At 36.2% G+C, this 23,574-nt stretch overlaps 1 protein-coding gene across 6 annotated transcripts in view; it reads right to left on the bottom strand.

Annotated features, from left to right (window-relative positions):
* KTN1 (kinectin 1) overlaps positions 1–23,574 on the bottom strand; it is a 114,220-nt gene that overhangs the window by 7,234 nt on the left and 83,412 nt on the right. For 2 of the 6 annotated variants that reach the window (XM_030319172.2, XM_030319173.2), the window contains 11 exons: positions 22,643–22,733; positions 20,556–20,642; positions 17,234–17,323; positions 7,366–7,446; positions 6,490–6,579; positions 6,269–6,361; positions 5,074–5,145; positions 4,752–4,835; positions 4,512–4,595; positions 1,820–1,903; positions 21–113 (listed from right to left, as the gene is read on the bottom strand). In XM_030319172.2, coding sequence (XP_030175032.1) covers positions 21–113; positions 1,820–1,903; positions 4,512–4,595; positions 4,752–4,835; positions 5,074–5,145; positions 6,269–6,361; positions 6,490–6,579; positions 7,366–7,446; positions 17,234–17,323; positions 20,556–20,642; positions 22,643–22,733 — 949 coding nt within the window. The remainder of the gene's footprint in view (positions 1–20; positions 114–1,819; positions 1,904–4,511; positions 4,596–4,751; positions 4,836–5,073; positions 5,146–6,268; positions 6,362–6,489; positions 6,580–7,365; positions 7,447–17,233; positions 17,324–20,555; positions 20,643–22,642; positions 22,734–23,574) is intronic. The other 4 variants (XM_030319174.2, XM_030319177.2, XM_030319176.2 and 1 more) reach the window with 3 other exon arrangements.

Genomic DNA, 23,574 nt, shown 5'->3' with positions numbered 1-23,574 from the left:
CAGTTAAAGAAAACGCATACCGTGTCTGGGGAAACATCACTATTCTCAATAACAGTAGTGTCTCCAGCAGCTTTTACTATTTTTGACTGGATAAGATCGAGTGACTGTTGAGCCTGTAAGGAAAACAATATGGTAGCCTCGAAATACTACAATTGATAAACATATGAGAAAAAAAATGAGCGATTTTCTTACATATTCTGTACAAGATTAAATAAAGCTCATGTCAAAATACAGGTACAGCCAATCTATTGTTTTTCTCTCCAAAATGAAAACAGCTTCCTCCCTGACCAGATTATAAAAACACATGCTCACTGCTTATTGTTTGAAAAGTTCAAACGATACAGAAAATGTATAAAGAAATTTAAAGAAGAAATAACCACAGTTGATATTTAGGTTATTATTAGTCTAGATAAGGCATCGGCCAATTCTGGACACAGCCTGTTTTTGTATAGCTCACAAACTAAGAGTGGTTTTTACATTTTTAAAGCATTGTGTTAAGCATACCAGCAAAAATGAGTATGTGAGAGAAACCATATATGCCCCACAAATCCTAAAAAAGTCAGTGGGTTTGCCCAGACTCTCTTGTCCAGATCCCTCTTGTATACATCTTGCGACAGTAGAAAATATGGGCAGAAACTTTCATATAAATGGGATTTTAACATACATGCTGTTTTATATTTGTTTGTTTCACAAAGTATTTTTGTTAACTTTTTATATCAATAAATATTTATGTGCATTTCCAATCAAATGTTGCACAGTATTTCTGTTGTAAGTAACACGGCACATCCTTATCTTCGAGCACCTGTTTAATATCCTTAGTATCTGAGAAACCAAACTGCTAGGCTAAAAGCGCACGTTGTATATTTTGATCAAGGTCAAAAATTAAAAGCACATATCCTAGGCTTCTAGATAACAATTATAAGCTATATCATACAGAACAAATAAAAATATTTCTCTCAACTTTTAAAAAAGTGACATATTTGTTTTGCTAATGACTCCCACAAACACAGACTCTAAAGCAGCTGATATAAGCATATGTAAGCTGCATTACTAAAAATATCTAATAACAATTACAAATAACTTGTTAACCTAATGTAAAAAGAAATGTAATCTTAAAAACTGCCCATTTATATGAGACACCCATTTATATGAGACAAAGAAAGTGTACTTCTACAAAGAAACAAAAGGCACAAATTTCTGAAACATCTTTTAGATCTATAAAAATCTAAAGAAACATACTTTGTAAGCAACTACATAAGCAAATCTCAACAAAACAATAAATGGATGTAACCAAATTTTTAAGAGTACCTTCACTCAAATTTAAAACTTAATCTAGGGGCGCCTGGGTGGCGCAGTCGGTTAAGCGTCCGACTTCAGCCAGGTCACGATCTCGCGGTCCATGGGTTCGAGCCCCGCGTCAGGCTCTGGGCTGATGGCTCAAAGCCTGGAGCCTGTTTCCGATTCTGTGTCTCCCTCTCTCTCTGCCCCTCCCCCGTTCATGCTCTGTCTCTCTCTGTCCCAAAAATAAATAAACGTTGAAAAAAAAAAATTTATAAAAAAAAAAAAACAAAAAAAAAACTTAATCTATACTTTATAAAGCAAGTACTTATATATATATATGTGTTGAAATAATGAAGCCAATTAAGAATGGAAAAACAAGCCAAAATTTTTGTTCCAAAAATGTGACTGTAAAACAGCTTCAATTTATAAACACATTAATATGCAAAAAAAAAATCTACAATTAGCAGTGTGTTTGCTTAAGATTCAAAGCACAACACAGTATGATGATATGGCATCTTCAGGACAAGCCGCATCTTACCTTATGCAAGTCGCCAGCTACCTTCTGTCTTTCACTTTGTTCAGTTCTAAGCTTTGTGAGTGTTTCATTTAACTGTGTCTTTAACTGTAAAAATAAAGGAACACCACAGTTAACTTAATCTGCATCCTTCTTTGATTGTGCTGAGACCTCTAGAAGAATGAATGAGAAAGAATGGGATCTCTAACAGTTATTATGCACAGTGGATTAGCCAATATGCTGCACCAGATGTATAGAAAAGCTAAGCGGTGGAGGTTCCCATCTGTAAAGCTAAATATAAGAAAAGCTATAGAAACAAACTAGAGTTTAGAATAGAAAACTGCAAATGTAAAAACAAAACCATCACATTCCAGTAAAGGGCCTTTAAAAAGTGTTACTAATCACTATTCATTAAATACTTCGTTCATATTTAAATTATTCCGAATTAAAAGGCAAGTAGTCAGAAATTTTACTAATTAGTTTTTTAAGGCTTTCTTGACCTCTCCAGTTAAGAGTCAACTGTGTAATATTTTAAAAGACATTGAACAGAAGATTACAAATATAGTAAAATGAAAACTTAAAAATTTAGAAGTTGATAATCCTTTAAAACATCACTGAAGAGATCAGTGCAAGACCACAATGGCCTAATTATACAACAAGAGATATCTTAAGATAATGTCTCAACAACCACTTTGTCAAAATAGTTGTAAAGTTCCATAAACTCTAGTGTCAGTATATAATGCCTTTTCTCATGATAAATGTTCCAATTAAATATGAATAAGGGAAAGGGATTATACTGACAAAAAAATAACTTTCTTATTAAAGTCATCAGGCAGGTTAACTGACCTTGCCTCGCACCCATTGGCCTAAATTTCCAAACAGTTCCTCAAGACCCATAAAGGGGAAATAGAAGATCCTAACCTTCAAACTGGAGAGAAAATTAGTGAGGGACTTTTCATGTGGAAATTTGATTTTGGGAACTCTATTTAAATACCCAAATGCTTCAGTTTTTGCTCCTTTACCTAACTCTAATTTAGTACATCAGAGAGATTATTCCAAACACACAATGTACAGGAAAACAAAATTATTTTATCTTAAAATGTGGCAACAGTTATCCTGAGCAAACAAAAAGAAGACTCAAATGAAGATTCAAGGCAAAAATAAGAAACAAATACCATTTAAAATGGTCTCTTAATGGAAGTAGGGAAAAACTACAAAGAGAACATCAGGCCAAATGAAGACTAAACTATAATCCTATGGGCTCGATACTACCGTTGGAGTCAGCTACCAAGGACCAAAGTTAAAAGTAAAATCTTGGGGTGCCTGGGTGGCTCAGTCGGTTGAGCTTCCAACTTCAGTTCCCATCATGATCTCACAGTTCGTGAGTTCAAGTCCCACATTGGGCTTTCTGCTGTCAGGGCAAGGCCTGCTTCAGATCCTGTCTTCCTCTTTCTCTGCCCCTCCCCTGCTCACTCTCTCTCTCTCTCAAAAATAAACTTAAAAATAAAATTTTTAAAAAGTAAGATCTCTAACAATAGTAGTTAAACATTTTTTAACAACACATTGTAGGGTAGGGCTTATGGCTTGTAGCTGTGACATAATCTCAGTCCCAATCTGTGCAATATAATAGCATATGTGCAATATAATAGCATATGTATAAAACTAGTCACACACTGCAGTGGAAATGACTTAATTAAAGTAAAATGAAGATAAGTAAAAACCAAAATTTTATTTCAAAACTAAAGGGGAGGGTAGGGGAAGGCTCAAATGTGTACATTTCAAAGAGGCCTACTTTGAAAACTCATTCCCACAAATCACTGCCGTAACACAGAAGACCAGCCAAATGAGTGAGTTAAGAAGTTTTCTTTGATATACACAGCAGTATAAGAAAGTTCCAAACTGTGCAGGATTAATTTGGGCTAAGAGGAACTTACAATCTTATAATCTTCCTAGAGTTTATCCAAGTACTTTAAATCTAGTCATGTGCTATAACAATTTTTAAGTCACAGAAAGACATGATTGTTTGAAACATACAACAAGATAGTCCTATTTATCTAACAACTAAGCTTGTCATAATCAGTGTAAATTTCCAGAAAATTTAAGAGTGGGAATACAGGGTACTCTATGTTTTATAAGGCATTTAGCTAAACTTAGTTATCTTTAAGTCTATAGATTAGAATTACTATGCTCTAAATGTTATAATAATGATAAAGATTTTTCACAAGCTTTTTGTTATCTATAATCTATAGAAAGACCAGTTAAAATATGGAATGAATTATCGTCCTTGAATGAAGAAGACGTATCTTCAACCTTCAATAATCTCCTTCCAGGTTCGAAAATAAGAGGTCCAGTTAAGCATGGTAACTGAGAAAACAATCTTCACAATTCAGCCAATATTTAGCTGTCTGATTCACTTCTTTATTCACTGAAAATAATGCTGTCCAAGAAACAGGTTTTATAAAACACAGAAATTTTTTCTGGAGAAGAGTTGCAAGCCCAACATGCTATTGTTAGGAGCTAAGAAAGGAGGGGTCATCTTAGGAGTAAAGAAAAGAAAGATCATCTTAGGAAGTCATCAGAATATGAAGATTATCTTAAACTTACAAAAATGCCAAGCTAAAGAGGTTAGCAAGGAGAAGTCTGGATGGCTTCTCCACATGTCAACACAAGTGTTTTCAGAGCCTACTTGATACCCAGTGGAGAACAAGCTTCTTACCAAATTTAGCTCTTCATTCTGTCTTACTGCTTCAGAATATGAATCATCAAGTTTTTTCTGCAATTCAGTCAACAGATCTTTCAGCTGCAATGAAGTTTAGAGTTTAAGATTGATCTCCTTATGATATCCCATGTTTTGTATGCTACTCGGAAGCTCCGCCACAAACAACTTCTACGGAAATACTGTTATAAACTTCATTTAAATTGAGAAGCAAGGTAGAAAAAGTTCTATTGTAAGTACCTCTCTGACTTCCGTAACATAGGTAGATCGCTCAAGTTCTGCCTTCTCTAGTTCCATTTCCAAATGTTCTCGCTCTCTTCTCAGCTGGCAAAGCAACAAAGAAGGAAAAGTTAACATATTTAAGATCTCCTTTCACGATGCTTCCCCATAATGAAAAGTTATAACACAAACATAACACTTTATCATCTCAAACACTACCCACGATATTCTTAAAAGCATAACAACTGCATCATTAGATAACAGAAATCTTAAAACATAGATCTTAAGACAACCCTTAATACTAAAAATGAGTCCACAGGTTACAAGTGATGAAATAACATACATTTTCAATATCTTTACTTTCTCTTCTTAATCGCTCTAGCTCTTGTTCTGAAGATGTGAATGACAACTGCATCTGAAATGCGAAACAATCATATGACCACGTAAACCTTGTAGAAGTTTAAGCAGACACTTCAGAGGTTCTGAAATGTATCTCATTTAAAACCATACTGAATTTTAAAAGACCTTAAATATGAGAGTATGACATTTGATTTAACCAGTAGTCAAAACCCACCCCATTTGCATGATATTATATTAAGGCCTAGCTAAAAGTGCTGAATTTTTTTAAAACAATCAACTAATAACTGGCTGTATTTAATCCCCAAATGCATTAACATAGAATACCATTGGCAACCCTAGATTTTGCACAGGTTGGCACCGGAAAACAAGTGATTATTACATATTTTTATTGAAGTATAATTGACATACAATATCCTGTTAGTTTCAGGTGTACATTATAGTGATTCGATTACTTTCATACATTACAAAATGGCCCCCAAAGTCTAGTTACTATCTGTCACCATACAAAGATGACTACCACAGAGATGACACCCTTTTCCACAGCCAAATAAATGGGAGAAAAATTACAGTAACATTGAGATCACATGAAAAGAAGAAGTTTTTCTTGAATACTGTATCATGGATCACATATCAATGCTGTAAAGCTTTTTTTTTTTTTAATTTTTTTTTTTAAACATTTTTGAGACAGAGACAGAGAGAGAGAGCGAGCGAGCGAGCATGAACGGAGGAGGGTCAGAGAGAGGGAGACACAGAATCTGAAACAGGCTCCAGGCTCTGAGCTGTCAGCACAGAGCCCAACGCAGGCCTTGAACTCACGGACCGCGAGATCATGACCTGAGCCAAAGTCAGCCGCTTAACCAACTGAGCCACCCAGGAACCCAATGTAAAGCTTATTTTGAACCCCAAATTCTTTGCCTTATGTTCAAAGCACTTTACATCCTCTATCACTACTGTCTGGTCGTACACTAAACAAGTGATTCTCAAACTTGGGTGGGCATTAGAATCCATTGTGGGGGTGTCTGAAACACAGACTGCTGTCCCCACAGTTCCATATTCAGAAAACCTCAGGTGGGGCCAAGAAAAAGCATTTCTAACCAGTTTCCACATTACACTGATGCTACTGATCCAGGGCCCACATTCTTCAGAACTACTGCACTATGCTTTTCTTTTGTAAATACCTGTTTAATAGTCTTCTGTGATTCATCGACCTTAACTTTCCATTTGTTTTCTTCTTGCTCCACACTTCTCTGTAGCTTCTGTAAAATTCCTTCCTATGGGCAAAAGAATGGTTGTTTTGAAAAATTCATGTTCTAATGACAAGATCAGTATTTAAGACTCTAAGGAATAAGTTAATAATTTAAAAATAAAACTAAAATGTAGACTAAAAATCATTTCCTACTGTTTCTGCAAGGACGGATTTATATTTTTCACACTCGAGCTGTAACAATGTGTGCATTTCATCAGCTTCTTTCAACTTGTGCTCTAGAACCTACAGAGAATAAAATAAAGAAAAATTCTCTAGTTTTACCAGGAAACTGTGTACTTCAAATTTGTTGCAGTATTTAATGGTATATTTTGACAAATGATTTCTGACTGCTTTATAGTGAAACAATACATTTCAACCTTCTTAAGTAAAAATAAAGTTCAATGACCTTTTTGGTCACTCAGTCTTCACTAATAAAACTCCCTGAGTCTGATTATTATAAAATATATTACACAATTTTATAATAAATAGGCTTATCGCTCTTTAGCAGGATGGTAAAATCAAAGCAGACCCACAAGTGAAGTCAAGTCACAACACCTATGCTACACACACGGAAAAGAGGATTTTATTCATGCCACTTGAGATACAAAATATCTTCCAAACATTAGCAAAGATAAAGACACATCTAGATTCTGAACACTCTTAATGATGTATTTGGGGATACTTTAGCAACCAATCAGTTTCTACCTACCTACCTCAACTGATCTTTACTTTTTAAACAGACTAAAAACAGAGTAAGAGATAGTTAAATATACAGTTTTAGAAATGATTACAATACGGAGTTAAAAAAACAGCAAACATTAGCTTTGTATATGTACCAAATGCAATGAAGACTTGTGGCATTTCTACCAAAATTTATACAAAATGAAATCACTTTCTTACACTTTCTCAAAAGGTCATTATTCTACTCATAATATATACTTTATTGTTCCACGCTTATAAAGGTAAATTCGGATTTACTTCATTTTTCCATGTCGGTTAAAACAGAGATACTTCATTTCTTGAACTAACCTTAACCTCCTCTGAACTTGAAGTTTCAGCCACACATTCTTTTGCCTTCTTTTCAAATCCATGCAGCCATTCACGATAATTCTGTAAAAAAGAAAAGTCAAAATAAGCAATTTCCAAAAATACTTAAACGAAATAGGGACAAAATTTTAAATAACCAAACTAGAGGACAATGAAAGAAACCACCTCTCTGGAAATTTCGAAGAAAAATAAACTGCTGTGTAAATTGTACCTAACCCAGATCTGAAAATAAACACTAAAAATATACCTAGGTACTACCATCAAAATCAAATCTTATTTACTTTGACCAAGGTTATCGGCAACTGAATTCAGGACTTAGAGATCTGGGCTCACTTAATTCCAGCCTCTACCACTTAAATAGTGCCAGGACAAACAGATTCAATCTTTAAAACAGAGAAAGAATTTTCAAAACTTTTTTCAGATAAACCAGTTCTCAAAAACTAAGTATTCCGAGTTCTCAAACTGAAAGTTCAACGGAAAATACTCAATTCAGAGGATTTCAAACTCCATGAAGATGCTCCAGAGATTCTGAACATACCTCAAAATAAATATGTATTATGAAGTGTTTTTAAAATCATAATGAGAAGTGATAAGAATACACATTTACTTGTTTAAAAATAACAAAAACTCTATTTGTGCTAATAGGTTAAATGGGATGCAAACCCAGGCATATATTTTGGTTTTAGTAATTATTCTAAATTTTAGAACAAATTGTGTTACATTTTTAATGCTTCTTATCCAAATTTTAAACTCTGGTAAAGAGTATTTGTTAACAAATACCTAAAAAGAAGAAGAAGAGGAAATTTGATTTAAAGTCCTTGGTTTAATTTACTCCAAGAAAAAAGAACACACATGAAATTTCTATTAACTACTCTAATATCAAGCATTACTTATGTGCTGAATCAGGATTCTCTATACTCTATCAAATAAGAATTTAAAAAAACAATAAAACCGGATGCTGAGATTACCCCTACAATACAATACCCCACAGTATAAATTAGTCAAGAGTATTAAAAAAAAAAGAAAAACACTCTCACGTTATACATTTGATCCAAGAATAAATGTACTATTAAAATCTTACTTAGCTTCAAATACCAGGATTCAATAAAAGTCAGCTGAAAAGCTAATTTAGTTGCTTAATGTTTGTAAACATTCCTCTAGGTTATATAGTTTAGATCTCTCCTATAAGGATTTGCTTAGCACAAAAGCAAAAGAAAACAGTAAAAGGATTATACTTCAGGTATACAAGTCCTTTTATACCTGACTATATTGGCTTAAGATTAAATTTAAAGCTGCTTTATTATCTTAAGTTAAATAAATTATCCTATCCTTCATACCTTTAAAAACCTAAAACACTACACTCTAAGAGGTATAGTTAATATATTCCTCAAATATAGACTACATGCAGAAATATTCAACTTTTAACAAGTGGATGAACAAAAGCCAAATATCATCATCCAAGTCTAATGGCGATTTATAAACATTTATAGTGTCAAAAACATTTGGCTATTGAGGGTGGGTAATACCGTTGGTAAGAATAAATCTGTTACATAAAAAAGGATTTTTAATGCTGGTGATCTTACACAACCTTTCAAGAATAGATATTACAAGGGGTGCCTGGGTGGCTCAGTCGGTTAAGTGTCCGACTTTGGCTTAGGTCATCATCTCGCAGTTTGTGGTATCAAGCCCCGCGTCGGGCTCTGTGCTGACAACTCAGAGCCTGGAGCCTGCTTCGGATTCTATGTCTCTCTCTATCTCTCTGCCCCTTCCCTGCTCACACTCTGTCTCTTTCTCTACCTCTCAAAAATAAACATTAAAAAAATTTAAATTAAAAAAATAGGGGGGGGTCGACAGGAAGATGGCGGCGTAGGAGGACGCTGGGCTCACCGCGCGTCCTGCTGATCACTTAGATTCCACCTACACCTGCCTAAATAACCCAGAAAACCGCCAGAGGATTAGCAGAACGGAGTCTCCGGAGCCAAGCGCAGACGAGAGGCCCACGGAAGAGGGTAGGAAGGGCGGTGAGGCGGTGCGTCCTCCACGGACTGGCGGGAGGGAGCCGGGGCAAAGGGGCGGCTCGCCGGCCAAGCAGAGTCCCTGAGTCTGGCTTGCAAAAGCGGAGGGGCCTGACGGACTGTGTTCCGACAGCAAGCGCGACTTAGCGTCTGGGAGGTCATAAGTTAACAGCTCTGCTCGGAAAGCGGGAAGGCTGGAGGACAAAGGGAGGGAGAGCTGCGGAGCCCCCGGACGACAGAGCTCAGTTTGGTGGGGAACAAAGGCGCTCGCCAGCGCCATCTCCCCTGCCCATCCCCCAGCCAAAATCCCAAAGGGAACCGGTTCCTGCCAGGGAACTTGCTCGCTCCGAGCAAACACCCAACTCTGTGCTTCTGCGGAGCCAAACCTCCGGCAGCGGATCTGACTCCCTCCGGCTGCCACAGGGCCCCTCCTGAAGTGGATCACCTAAGGAGAAGCAAGCTAAGCCTGCACCCCCTGCCGCCGTGCACCTTGCCTACCCACCCCAGCTAATACGCCAGATCCCCAGCATCACAAGCCTGGCAGTGTGCAAGTAGCCCAGACGGGCCAGGCCACCCCACAGTGAATCCCGCCCCTAGGAGAGGGGAAGAGAAGGCACACACCAGTCTGACTGTGGCCCCAGCGGTGGGCTGGGGGCAGACATCAGGTCGGACTGCGGCCCCGCCCACCAACTCCAGTTATACACCACAGCACAGGGGAAGTGCCCTGCAGGTCCTCACCACACCAGGGACTATCCAAAATGACCAAGCGGAAGAATTCCCCTCAGAAGAATCTCCAGGAAATAACAACAGCTAATGAGCTGATCAAAAAGGATTTAAATAATATAACAGAAAGTGAATTTAGAATAATAGTCATAAAATTAATCGCTGGGCTTGAAAACAGTATACAGGACAGCAGAGAATCTCTTGCTACAGAGATCAAGGGACTAAGGAACAGTCACGAGGAGCTGAAAAACGCTTTAAATGAAATGCAAAACAAAATGGAAACCACCATGGCTCGGATGGAAGACGCAGAGAATAGGTGAACTAGAAGATAAAGTTATGGAAAAAGAGGAAGCTGAGAAAAAGAGAGATAAAAAAATCCAGGAGTATGAGGGGAAAATTAGAGAACTAAGTGATACACTAAAAAGAAATAATATAGGCATAATTGGTATCCCAGAGGAGGAAGAGAGAGGGAAAGGTGCTGAAGGGGTACTTGAAGAAATAATAGCTGAGAACTTCCCCGAACTGGGGAAGGAAAAAGGCATTGAAATCCAAGAGGCACAGAGAACTCCCTTCAGACGTAACTTGAATCGATCTTCTGCACGACATATCATAGTGAAACTGGCAAAATACAAGGATAAAGAGAAAATTCTGAAAGCAGCAAGGGGTAAACGTGCCCTCACATATAAAGGGAGACCTATAAGACTCGTGACTGATCTCTCTTTTGAAACTTGGCAGGCCAGAAAGAATTGGCACGAGATTTTCAGTGTGCTAGACAGAAAAAATATGCAGCCGAGAATCCTTTATCCAGCAAGTCTGTCATTTAGAATAGAAGGAGAGATAAAGGTCTTCCCAAACAAACAAAAACTGAAGGAATTTGTCACCACTAAACCAGCCCTACAAGAGATCCTAAGGGGGACCCTGTGAGACAAAGTACCAGAGACATCACTACAAGCATAAAACATACAGACATCACAATGACTCTAAACCCGTATCTTTCTATAATAACACTGAATGTAAATGGATTAAATGCGCCAACCAAAAGACATAGGGTATCAGAATGGATAAAAAAACAAGACCCATCTATTTGCTGTCTACAAGAGACTCATTTTAGACCTGAGGACACCTTTAGATTCAGAGTGAGGGGATGGAGAACTATTTATCATGCTACTGGAAGCCAAAAGAAAGCTGGAGTAGCCATACTTATATCAGACAAACTAGACTTTAAATTAAAGGCTGTAACAAGAGATGAAGAAGGACATTATATAATAGTTACAGGGTCTATCCATCAGGAAGAGCTAACAATTATAAATGTCTATGCGCCGAATACCGGAGCCCCCAAATATATAAAACAATTACTCATAAACAGAAGCAACCTTATTGATAAGAATGTGGTAATTGCTGGGGACTTTAACACCCCACTTACAGAAATGGATAGATCATCTAGACACACGGTCAATAAAGAAACAAGGGCCCTGAATGAGACATTGGATCAGATGGACTTGACAGATCTATTTAGAACTCTGCATCCCAAAGCAACAGAATATACTTTCTTCTCGAGTGCACATGGAACATTCTCCAAGATAGATCATATACTGGGTCACAAAACAGCCCTTCATAAGTTTACAAGAATTGAAATTATACCATGCATACTTTCAGACCACAATGCTATGAAGCTTGAAATCAACCACAGGAAAAAGTCTGGAAAACCTCCAAAAGCGTGGAGGTTAAAGAACACCCTACTAACGAATGAGTGGGTCAACCAGGCAATTAGAGAAGAAATCAAAAAATATATGGAAACAAACGAAAATGAAAATACAACAATCCAAACGCTTTGGGACGCAGCGAAGGCAGTCCTGAGAGGAAAATACATTGCAATCCAGGCCTATCTCAAGAAACAAGAAAAATCCCAAATACAAAATCTAACAGCACACCTAAAGGAAATAGAAGCAGAACAGCAAAGGCAGCCTAAACCCAGCAGAAGAAGAGAAATAATAAAGATCAGAGCAGAAATAAACAATATAGAATCTAAAAAAACTGTCGAGCAGATCAACGAAACCAAGAGTTGGTTTTTTGAAAAAATAAACAAAATTGACAAACCTCTAGCCAGGCTTCTCAAAAAGAAAAGGGAGATGACCCAAATAGATAAAATCATGAATGAAAATGGAATGATTACAACCAATCCCTCAGAGATACAAACAATTATCAGGGAATACTATGAAAAATTATATGCCAACAAATTGGACAACCTGGAAGAAATGGACAAATTCCTGAACACCCACACTCTTCCAAAACTCAATCAGGAGGAAATAGAAAGCTTGAACAGACCCATAACCAGCGAAGAAATTGAATCGGTTATCAAAAATCTCCCAACAAATAAGAGTCCAGGACCAGATGGCTTCCCAGGGGAGTTCTACCAGACATTTAAAGCAGAGATAATACCTATCCTTCTCAAGCTATTCCAAGAAATAGAAAGGGAAGGAAAACTTCCAGACTCATTCTATGAAGCCAGTATTACTTTGATTCCTAAACCAGACAGAGACCCAGTAAAAAAAGAGAACTACAGGCCAATATCCCTGATGAATATGGATGCAAAAATTCTCAATAAGATACTAGCAAATCGAATTCAACAGCATATAAAAAGAATTATTCACCATGATCAAGTGGGATTCATTCCTGGGATGCAGGGCTGGTTCAACATTCGCAAATCAATCAACGTGATACATCACATTAACAAAAAAAAAAAAAGAGAAGAACCATATGATCCTGTCAATCGATGCAGAAAAGGCCTTTGACAAAATCCAGCACCCTTTCTTAATAAAAACCCTTGAGAAAGTCGGGATAGAAGGAACATACTTACACATCATAAAAGCCATTTATGAAAAGCCCACAGCTAACATCATCCTCAACGGGGAAAAACTGAGAGCTTTCTCCCTGAGATCAGGAACACGACAGGGATGCCCACTCTCACCGCTGTTGTTTAACATAGTGCTGGAAGTGCTAGCATCAGCAATCAGACAACAAAAGGAAATCAAAGGCATCAAAATTGGCAAAGATGAAGTCAAGCTTTCGCTTTTTGCAGATGACATGATATTATACATGGAAAATCCGACAGACTCCACCAAAAGTCTGCTAGAACTGATACATGAATTCAGCAAAGTTGCAGGATACAAAATCAATGTACAGAAATCAGTTGCATTCTTATACACTAACAATGAAGCAACAGAAAGACAAATAAAGAAAATGATCCCATTCACAATTGCACCAAGAAGCATAAAATACCTAGGAATAAATCTAACCAAAGATGTAAAGGATCTGTATGCTGAAAACTATAGAAAGCTTATGAAGATAATTGAAGAAGATTTAAAGAAATGGAAAGACATTCCCTGCTCATGGATTGGAAAAATAAATATTGTCAAAATGTCAATACTACCCAAAGCTATCTACACATTCAATGCAATCCCAATCAAAATTGCACCAGCATTCTTCTCGAAATTAGAACAAACAATCCTAAAATTCATATGGAACCACAAAAGGCCCCGAATAGCCAAAGGAATTTTGAAGAAGACGACTAAAGCAGGAGGCATCACAATCCCAGACTTTAGCCTCTACTACAAAGCTGTCATCATCAAGACAGCATGGTATTGGCACAAAAACAGACACACAGACCAATGGAATAGAATAGAAACCCCAGAACTAGACCCACAAACGTATGGCCAACTCATCTTTGACAAAGCAGGAAAGAACATCCAATGGAAAAAAGACAGTCTCTTTAACAAATGGTGCTGGGAGAACTGGACAGCAACATGCAGAAGGTTGAAACTAGACCACTTTCTCACACCATTTACAAAAATAAACTCAAAATGGATAAAGGACCTAAATGTGAGGCAGGAAACCATCAGAACCTTAGAGGAGAAAGCAGGAAAAGACCTCTCTGACCTCAGCCGTAGCAATCTCTTACTCGACACATCCCCAAAGGCAAGGGAATTAAAAGCAAAAGTGAATTACTGGGACCTTATGAAGATAAAAAGCTTCTGCACAGCAAAGGAAACAACCAACAAAACTAAAAGGCAACCAACGGAATGGGAAGAGATATTTGCAAATGACATATCGGACAAAGGGCTAGTATCTAAAATCTATAAAGAGCTCACCAAACTCCACACCCGAAAAACAAATAACCCAGTGAAGAAATGGGCAGAAAACATGAATAGACACTTCTCTAAAGAAGACATCCGGATGGCCAACAGGCACATGAAATGATGTTCAGCGTCGCTCCTTATCAGGGAAATACAAATCAAAACCACACTCAGGTATCACCTCACGCCAGTCAGAGTGGCCAAAATGAACAAATCAGGAGACTATAGATGCTGGAGAGGATGTGGAGAAACGGGAACCCTCTTGCACTGTTGGTGGGAATGCAAATTGGTGCAGCCGCTCTGGAAAGCAGTGTGGAGGTTCCTCAGAAAATTAAAAATAGACCTACCCTATGACCCAGCAATAGCACTGCTAGGAATTCATCCAAGGGATACAGGAGTACTGATGCATAGGGGCACTTGTACCCCAATGTTCATAGCAGCACTCTCAACAATAGCCAAATTATGGAAAGAGCCTAAATGTCCATCAACTGATGAATGGAGAAAGAAATTGTGGTATATATACACAATGGAATACTATGTGGCAATGAGAAAAAATGAAATATGGCCTTTTGTAGCAACGTGGATGGAACTGGAGAGTGTAATGCTAAGTGAAATAAGCCATACAGAGAAACACAGATACCATATGGTTTCACTCTTATGTGGATCCTGAGAAACTTAACAGGAACCCATGGGGGAGGGGAAGGAAAAAAAAAAAAAGAGGTTAGAGTGGGAGAGAGCCAAAGCATAAGAGACTGTTAAAAACTGAGAACAAACTGAGGGTTGATGGGGGGTGGGAGGGAGGGGAGGGTGGGTGATGGGTATTGAGGAGGGCACCTTTTGGGATGAGCACTGGGTGTTGTATGGAAACCAATTTGTCAATAAATTTCATATATATAAAAAAAATAAAAAAAATAAAAAATAATAGATATTATAAATCATTAACTCTCTTGGCTTATAAAAATACTGTCAAAGAAATCAACCCCCAAATGTTATTTCCATTAAGTAATAAAATTAAAGTGGGAATAAAGAATTAAAAACACATTATGGCCACAAAAGAAAAAATATAAAATAGATGAATAACAACCCCTTCTTCTAGGTTCAAAGTTAAGACCAGCACTAGAACTGACAATGTGTCCATTTGCCTATCCAGTGCAAGTTATCTCATCAGTTAAACCCACAGTGGTAGAGATCTACTCAACTGATCAAACCTGAATGTATCCTCAACAGTTACAAAGGAAACAAAAGAATTGTTGCTTCTCGTACAAGTTCAACTTAGACTGTATGTAGATATAATCTGAGAACAAGAGCTAAACTCAAACTACAGATAGAACAGGCCATTAAGTTTATTTATACCACACCTAGTGCCCACAGAAAGAGCCAAGAGTTCCTTGGAGAAACAGTTGATTCCAAGTTTGAGGTAGAAAATGTTGACATAGCACTGCTATGTCAAAAGGATTGGATAGCCAGCCTAAATAAGTTCCAATGGGCCAAAGAAAGACAAGCAGACATTTATAGACCTCATGACAGAAGTGCACAACACTGCCCATGAAATATTGCCCTACTCCATCCTATGTCCAAAGTATTGAATCTGAATCTAATCAGGCCTCTATGGACCAGCAATTTATGAGATATACAAAGGACAGAGAACACACTGACACTACAAGGGTGGAGTCAGCTAAATCCAAACTAGGAAACTTCATATGAAACCATTAGGTTTAAAAAAAGAGAGAGAGAGAAGGGGTGTTGCTGACATTTAGGAGGGGATCCATCGAATTAAAAAAAAAAAAAAAAAAATCTAAGAGACATCTTAAACCAATTACATATCGACCTTACTTAAGGTCCTGATTAAAACAAACTAAAGTAAGTGGTGGGGCGCCTGGGTGGCTCAGTTGGTTTAGTGTCCGACTTCAGCTCAGGTCATGATCTCATGGTTCGTGAGTTTAAGCCCTGCGGTGGGCTCTGTGCTGACAGCTCAGAGTCTGAAGCCTGCTTCGGTTCTGTGTCTCCCTCTCTCTCTGTCCCTCCTCAGCTCATGCTTGGTCTGTCTCTCTCTCTCAACAATAAATAAACATTAAAAAAAAAAATTTAAAGTAAGTGGTTATTTCATTAAAATTAAAAAATTTATATAACAAATGGAGAAATGTATTGACAAAATGTATGAAATTAAAGATTTTTTTCATGTAATTTTTTTAAAGGAATCCTTATCTTTTAGAAATACATACTAAAATAGCTATTGATGAAATGCTCTGATGTTTGATTTCTTTCAAAATAATCTAGAAAGTACAGGAAAGGAGGTAAAACAAGACTGTGTATTGATGTATGGAAGGGGGTACATCAGGCTCATTATGCTATTCTACTTTTGAGTGTGTATACAATTTTCCATTAAAATTTTTAAAAAAAGACCTACAACACCATTTTACAAAACTACGTGCACACTCACTTTCTCTGCCTCAAATATTCACTGTAATAATTCTGTGAATCAAAGCAACTTTTCTCATTTAACCTCAAGTAAAGCAAGCTGTTCTGTACTACCTTCAAGCCTTTTGCTTAAAGAAGTTAACAGATGTTGAGTTTTGAAAAGAAAAAAAGCCTCAAAGTATTAAACACATTTAATTAGAAAATAAAGTGCTCCTAAAACTAAGAAGCAATCATTTAAAATTAAGCTCTATTTTGAATAAAGCCATTAAAAACATTACTGATTTAGTAAACATTAAGAAATTTTTCTTTCCCAAATATGCTTATGATCCTCTAAATAATTTATTACGTAAATTTTGTAGCATACAACAAAAGTATCAGTTGTATAAAGAGAAATGAGTTTTGAACCAAGTTATTTATCTTACCTACTCAAAAGCACCCTAAGTTAAAAATGTAAAAGATTAAGGAATAGATGTACTTGTGAACCAAGTGCAGAATGCTCATTACAACTTCCTTGAATAATGATAAAGATGACATGTGCAAAGAAATAAAAATCAATCTTACCAAATTAGGAGGAACAGACACCTTTGGAAATAATTTTTTGAGAACTTCTTTAGCTTCTAATTCAACAGCTTCCACATGTTGTTGTCTTTCCTAAAGCAGAAGATGAACCAAATCAAACTTACAAGATTATAGAATTAAAAAAAAAAAAAGTCTTTTAAGTTCTAAGGGAGAAAAAAGTCACAGTATTTTAAAAATTCATCTTAATACTGGTAAAAGTTAAAATTTCTCTTTTTAAAATATTAAAATGCTTCTGTAAGAAAAAATCTGCAAAATCTCTAAAGCATCCTAAATAACCATGTCTTATATTAATCAAGCCAAGGCAATATCTGATAATTCCCTTGCCATTAGAAATCAAGTGATTTGCCCCTCAATTCAAAAAATAGAAACAAAAATAAGAAAACAAAAAATACACTTCCTATAGCTAAAACTTTAAACTACATGTTATAAAAAACAAAACAAAAAAAAAACACTTCCTATAGCTAAAATTTAAACTATTTGCAAAAAATATGCATCTGAGCAACACTGAGGCTTATGGTCTAGCAAATCTCTCTACAAAAAAAATGCACTACTGATGGACTATAATGATGGGATTAAAATGGCAAATCTCACATTTCCAGCTTCAAGGTCAAGTGAAGTTACTTATGCTAAACAAAGAAAAAAAAGGCTGTCAAAATTTGATGGGTGGTACATATGGGAAAAAGAGGAAAGAGGAAAAACTCATGGCAATTAATTCACTAATACCAAGCATCAAGAAAACTAATTCTGACACTTGTAGGGACTCTGTCAGCTGTAAATTTAAAGGTATTACAAATGCATGTCTAAATTTGGTGATTTTAAAACCAAGTACAATGGGTACCAATTATTAACTCAAAACCATGGTTTGTCAAAATTAGGGTAACACAAGCAAAATAAAACTCTAATAATCAAACTACCTCTACCAGATTTTTAAAAAAATGACATCTATAAAAATGCACACCTAAACCAAGCCAAGAAAAAACATTTATGAAGCTGAGGTGACAAGAAGGCAAGCAAGCTAACAACATCTCAACCCTATCTTTCCAACATCATCTAAATGCGACCTTTGAAATCCAGTACTGATTTAAGAGGCATACGTACCAATTTAGAAAATCTAACATGAAAATCTAAAATTACACAATAAAAACTAGAGATTAATCACATTCTCTGCAGACACAAAAAAAACTTTACTCAAGATTAGTGGCAGGGCTTTACTAGATGTTTTAATGGAGTATTTTCAATGATTCGATAAAGTTCACTATTTTTCAGAAATACACCCATCTAACTGCATAAGATACATTCATTCAAAGAAAATTAACTGCTGATTCAGAATTAATTCACAATTAAGAGGTCATTTTTATCATCTGACCACAGAAGTGGTAGAATGATCACCGAAGAAAAATAGGAAAAGAGGCACTTTTTAGAAAGCTTTCCAAGGTAAAAAGAATCTAAGTAAAAGAAACAAGTGTCAAACTTATAACAAGAGGCAAAAAAAATGAGAAGTTACTTTTGATTTGTACTAATTTTGCTAAAAAGTTTTCATTTGATACAGTAGTTTGGTTGTGGATAGCAATCTCCATTCTACTTTAATGCCTAGAAAAGACCTTATGTTGAAAGTTGCTATCTTTATCTAAATGTAATATATACGAAGTATCTTTCATGTGAACTTATCATTGATAGTAGCTCCTCAAGAATACTTACTAATTTAAAGATAAACCTGAAAAAGTAGTATACCATCCTCTCCTACATTTTAGGTAAGATTATTACTTATTTGTATCATCTAAAACACTAAAGGAATTCTTGTACATACTTCTTTCTCCTCCAACCTAACTTGTGGCTCTGAGTCAATCAACATCACTTTACACCTAGGCTACCTGAAAAACAGTCTAAATTCCATTAAAATAGAGGAAGACTGCAATTTCTATTCTCTGTAGAACACTATGTAAGAAAACATCATGCACTTGGTGATAAGTTTGAAACAAGAGTAAAGTTTTATACTCCTCACCAATCACAAGATGAAACATGGATAAATTCTAGTTCTCTTTTGTAAAAAATATACAAGAATGCCTATGACAGTGGCCCATAATTTCTTGCAGGAATGGCATAATAAGTAATTAGCACTTCCCAGAAACCCAGTCTCATTAACAAAATAGAAGCTAAAAGGCAGGTGTTAACAGTGAAAAAGAAAGTAAAGAGAAACCAACCCCCCCCCCCCCGCCCCCACTGCTAATGGAACTGACTACAACTACGCTCAAAAAAAAAAAAAAAAAAGTCCTACCTGGCCTAGATCATTCTTTTCCCTGGCCTAGATTTCTCTAGTCCCAGTGTCTGCCAGCTATCTCAAATTTAGGTTTTAGTGAAAATTAAGCCCAGGTGAGTAGGTATAGAAATACAAATCTATTACACTACAGGAAAAATAAAAGATTCCCTCAGTCCACAAAATACTTCCAGAATGATGAGCTGAATCACATAATTAACTTTATTAGCCCATGTACAAAATTCAATACTCCTGTTCCACATTTATTCTTGGTAGGAATTTTCAAAATGCCTGACTAAACTGGCACATTTGTCTCAATCATTAAAAACAACTCTTCTCCATTACATTTCATTAGAATCTTCTAAACCATCCAACAACTTAAACTCAGGAAGAATATCCTTTACCATTGTGAAGACAGAGGGAGCTTTATGTTTCAGGAGTACTTTACATACTCCAGTCAGGAGAATAATCCCTTCTATTAATATTCCACACTATACATAACACATGCCTCATTACTGTCCAGCCACTTCAAAACCTTAAGTTTAATTTTAATTTCATCTCCTCTAAGGAACAACCCAGCCAGAATTGATCGCTTCCCTGTACTTAACACTTTGATCATTTTCTACCCTGTGTGAGTCCTCTTGGTGTGCCCCAAAGAACCCAGCAGATTTCATGTACATCTATGTATTCAAATGTGTTTAATTCAGTTAGATTTTGAGGGGGTCAGGGTTTTTTCCGAGGCTCTTAACCATCCCCCGAGGCATACAGTGACAAGGGCTTACATGGGTAGCATAGGTCTCCTGAGACTCTACAGCTTAAAGCAGTAATCACCAAAGCTCAAACAATCAGGTAATCACAACAAACCGCATGCCCAAAATTAAAGCTTTGAAGAGTAGATGAAAAAAAGCAGAGATGACAGAGATGATAATGTGGATGATAAGGAGATTTTATATTTAAATTGCAGTAAAATTAAATGCTTTAGTCTGATTTTAAGACAAGCTGCAGATTTTCTCTGTTCGGTGGATTGTTTCTAGGAGTTAGCATTACAACCTTGGAAGTCTTGTTCACTTTGTCCTGCAGCATTTTTTCAGTTGATGCCAATGCTTCCATTGCTTCCCAGTTTTTCTCCCGAAGGTCCTAATCATTTTTAGAAAGAATGATTTCAGTTTATCCATTATTGAAAGATTTTTGCTTTTTACTTCATCAGTATTTTGCACTGCATTTAAATGCTGGTTACTGCAAAATTATTTCAATGGGAAATATGTATATTAGCAAAAAAATAAAAAGCAATGTTTAGAAGTCTGAATGAGAAAATAAAGATGCCCACTTCCCATGTTTTAGTATACACACCAAATATGCCAGCTGTAGAGTAATTACTATGCATGTGTGACAAAGAAGAAAGCATTCAAGAGTAAACACACAAACCAAGATAAAAATGATTTCAGGTACATCAAATATTAGGGGATTAAGGACAGAAAATACACAAGTATTGCAAAAAGCTTTACATTGTGGCTTTTAAACGAGGCCCATTATCACTCGGACTTTCCACTGTGGCATAACTTTCCCCTCTAAATAGGTTTTATCAAATTAACGCATGTTGAGTCTACCTAAGAATAACATAGTCACTGCACTTGCACACGTGTATGCCACAAAGCAACCTGACATGAGTGTATGAGCTACCTGATCGAGGCTGAAAATGGGGAGGCTAGAAAGCTATAAAACCACATTCTCTTGGAAGAGAAACAGAAGTCATTGGAAACTGAGCTCTGAAAGATCTATTTTAACAGCATTTCATTAGCAAATAGAAGTACGTACAATCTGCTATATTTCAGTCTTTCTTCAGATTGAGAAATCTAAACATTAAAAACAAAAAGCCAATAATCACCATTTACTGAATGCTTACTTATGTGCCCAACACTGAACTTGGTGCTTCATGTAAATTCTCATTAATCCTCATAACATTTTATAGATGGGGAAACCACAGCTGGGGTCATTTCAGAAATTTGGCCAAGTGCACACAGCCAGTGAAGTGGCTGAGCGGGAATGGACTGACGCCACAATCTGCTGGCCTCCAGTGTCCGGGCACTTCTCACACACTTCCATGCCTGCAGCGATGCTGCTGCGTTACACTGGTTTTACTACGTCCTCCCTGCCTCAGAATCCGGACGATAAAACACAGTTAAGATGTTAACAATATATTGGCAAATTCAAATATATTGGTTTTGTGGCCAAGCAATGCTGTTAGTAATGTTACACAGACACACAAAGGGCAATTCACATACCTAATTTTGACAAACTCTGGGGTGCAAGTACATGTCAACTAATGTTAAATTAACAAATTAATGCAGACTTTGAAAAATTAAACTTCCATTGGAAAACACATATCAATTTCCCATCAATATCCCCTTAGAGATTTCAGGAACATTTTTAACCTTGCTCAAGTCTTAGCAAGCATACTTTTGTGTGCAAAAATTCCTTCTCTAGCAAGAAATGGTTGGATTCTACTTACAGGTATCACCTTCTGGTCAGAATTTTTTAAGAATCACCTAAATCACTGTCTATTCAGTAAAAGTATTAAGATTTGTATTTCTTAGGGCACTATCCTCTTCCACTATACTGTAAATGTATTCAGGTTCTGAGGCCTCTAACATGCTTCGTTACCAAAATTTGAACCACCTCTCAGTTAAAAAAAGGGAGGTTCCAGAAGGCTCCGAAAGACATAATTACTGAAAATATTGAGTTTCAATACTGGCTTACTTTCAGTTTACAAAAAGGCTAGCCTAGTCAAATTTTAAAAAAATACAATGGATTTTAAAATATTGAGACGAAAGAATTTTTTCAAATAAAAGTTCAACCAAAAGTCAATTGCATTTTAATAAAAAAATTAAAATCTGAAGCTGTAATATAGTTTCAATACTTAAAATTATAATCAGAAATATACAAATTAGTCATTTCATTTATTTATTAAAATATGTTCTCTAATAAAATGATTAATAATCCTCCCAAATAAGGTACACACAAAACAGCACAAAGATTAAGAAAAAATCTACATTAAAAGTAAATTAAAAAAATTCTGAATCATGGTATTTCAGTGAAATAATAAAAAGGAAAGTTTTATTCTGACAAGATTTGCTTACATTGTTTTTCTTCCTCTGGTGTTCAACAGCCTCCTTCAAAGAATCTAACTCATTCTGAAGACCAGTTATTTCTTGCTCTCTTTCTGAAATTCTAAACCAAAACATGAATACACATAGCAACATTTTAGGCAGTGAACATGGTATTTACTACTACAAAATAAAAACAGCAAGCAGACAATGCTTTGCAGAATGTATTAACAGATAAACTCTTTTAAACTTAACTATTAATTGTCACCATGGAAAACCTATTCCTGATGCATTCTTATTTTCAAAAATGACTTTTACAATATGACATGCTGATATTTGTGCTAAAGAGAAATCATCCCCTGAAGAAATAGTTTATGAATATATGAACTGCTGCAGTTAAAGTTGTTTCTATTTTTATCTATGGCAGAGAAATGGCTATTTTCAGAAGAGTGAAAACTGATGTACAAGCATTCCCTTAAATATTTTTTCCAAAAGGTAATGAAATCAGTTATGACTTTCTTTAAATGGCTAACCCACAACAAAAGTGTGATATTAATGTAAGGTAAGTGTCATCATTTTCATAACATTATCAGGATTCAGGTTTTTCTAGTTCTAATGCATTAGTTAATTCCCAGCAATGCAGAAAGCAATGGCAAAGATTCCCAATTCAATTCTGTTACAGTTGAGAGCAGCTTGGATATAAAGTCAAATTACAAATAGCTCTTCCTTAAGAATAAGGCTCTATACAAGGGGTTGGCAAATTAGGGCTCTGGGCCCAAACCACAGACCTTCTTTGGCCCTCTAGCCAAGAGCTGATTTTACGTTTTTAAAGAATAAAAAAAAAAAAAAAAATACGAAGCAGAACTCTGTGGCCCACAAAGACTAAAATATTCACTACACGCCATTTACAGAAAAAGTTTGCTGACTTTGCTATAAATAGTCAAACTCCAGACTTAATTCACCAG

Source organism: Lynx canadensis, chromosome B3, assembly GCF_007474595.2.
Source record: "Lynx canadensis isolate LIC74 chromosome B3, mLynCan4.pri.v2, whole genome shotgun sequence".
Lineage (NCBI taxonomy): Eukaryota > Metazoa > Chordata > Mammalia > Carnivora > Felidae > Lynx > Lynx canadensis.
Note: the sequence above shows the minus strand (reverse complement) of the source record. Positions and strands in the feature narration are given on the sequence as shown.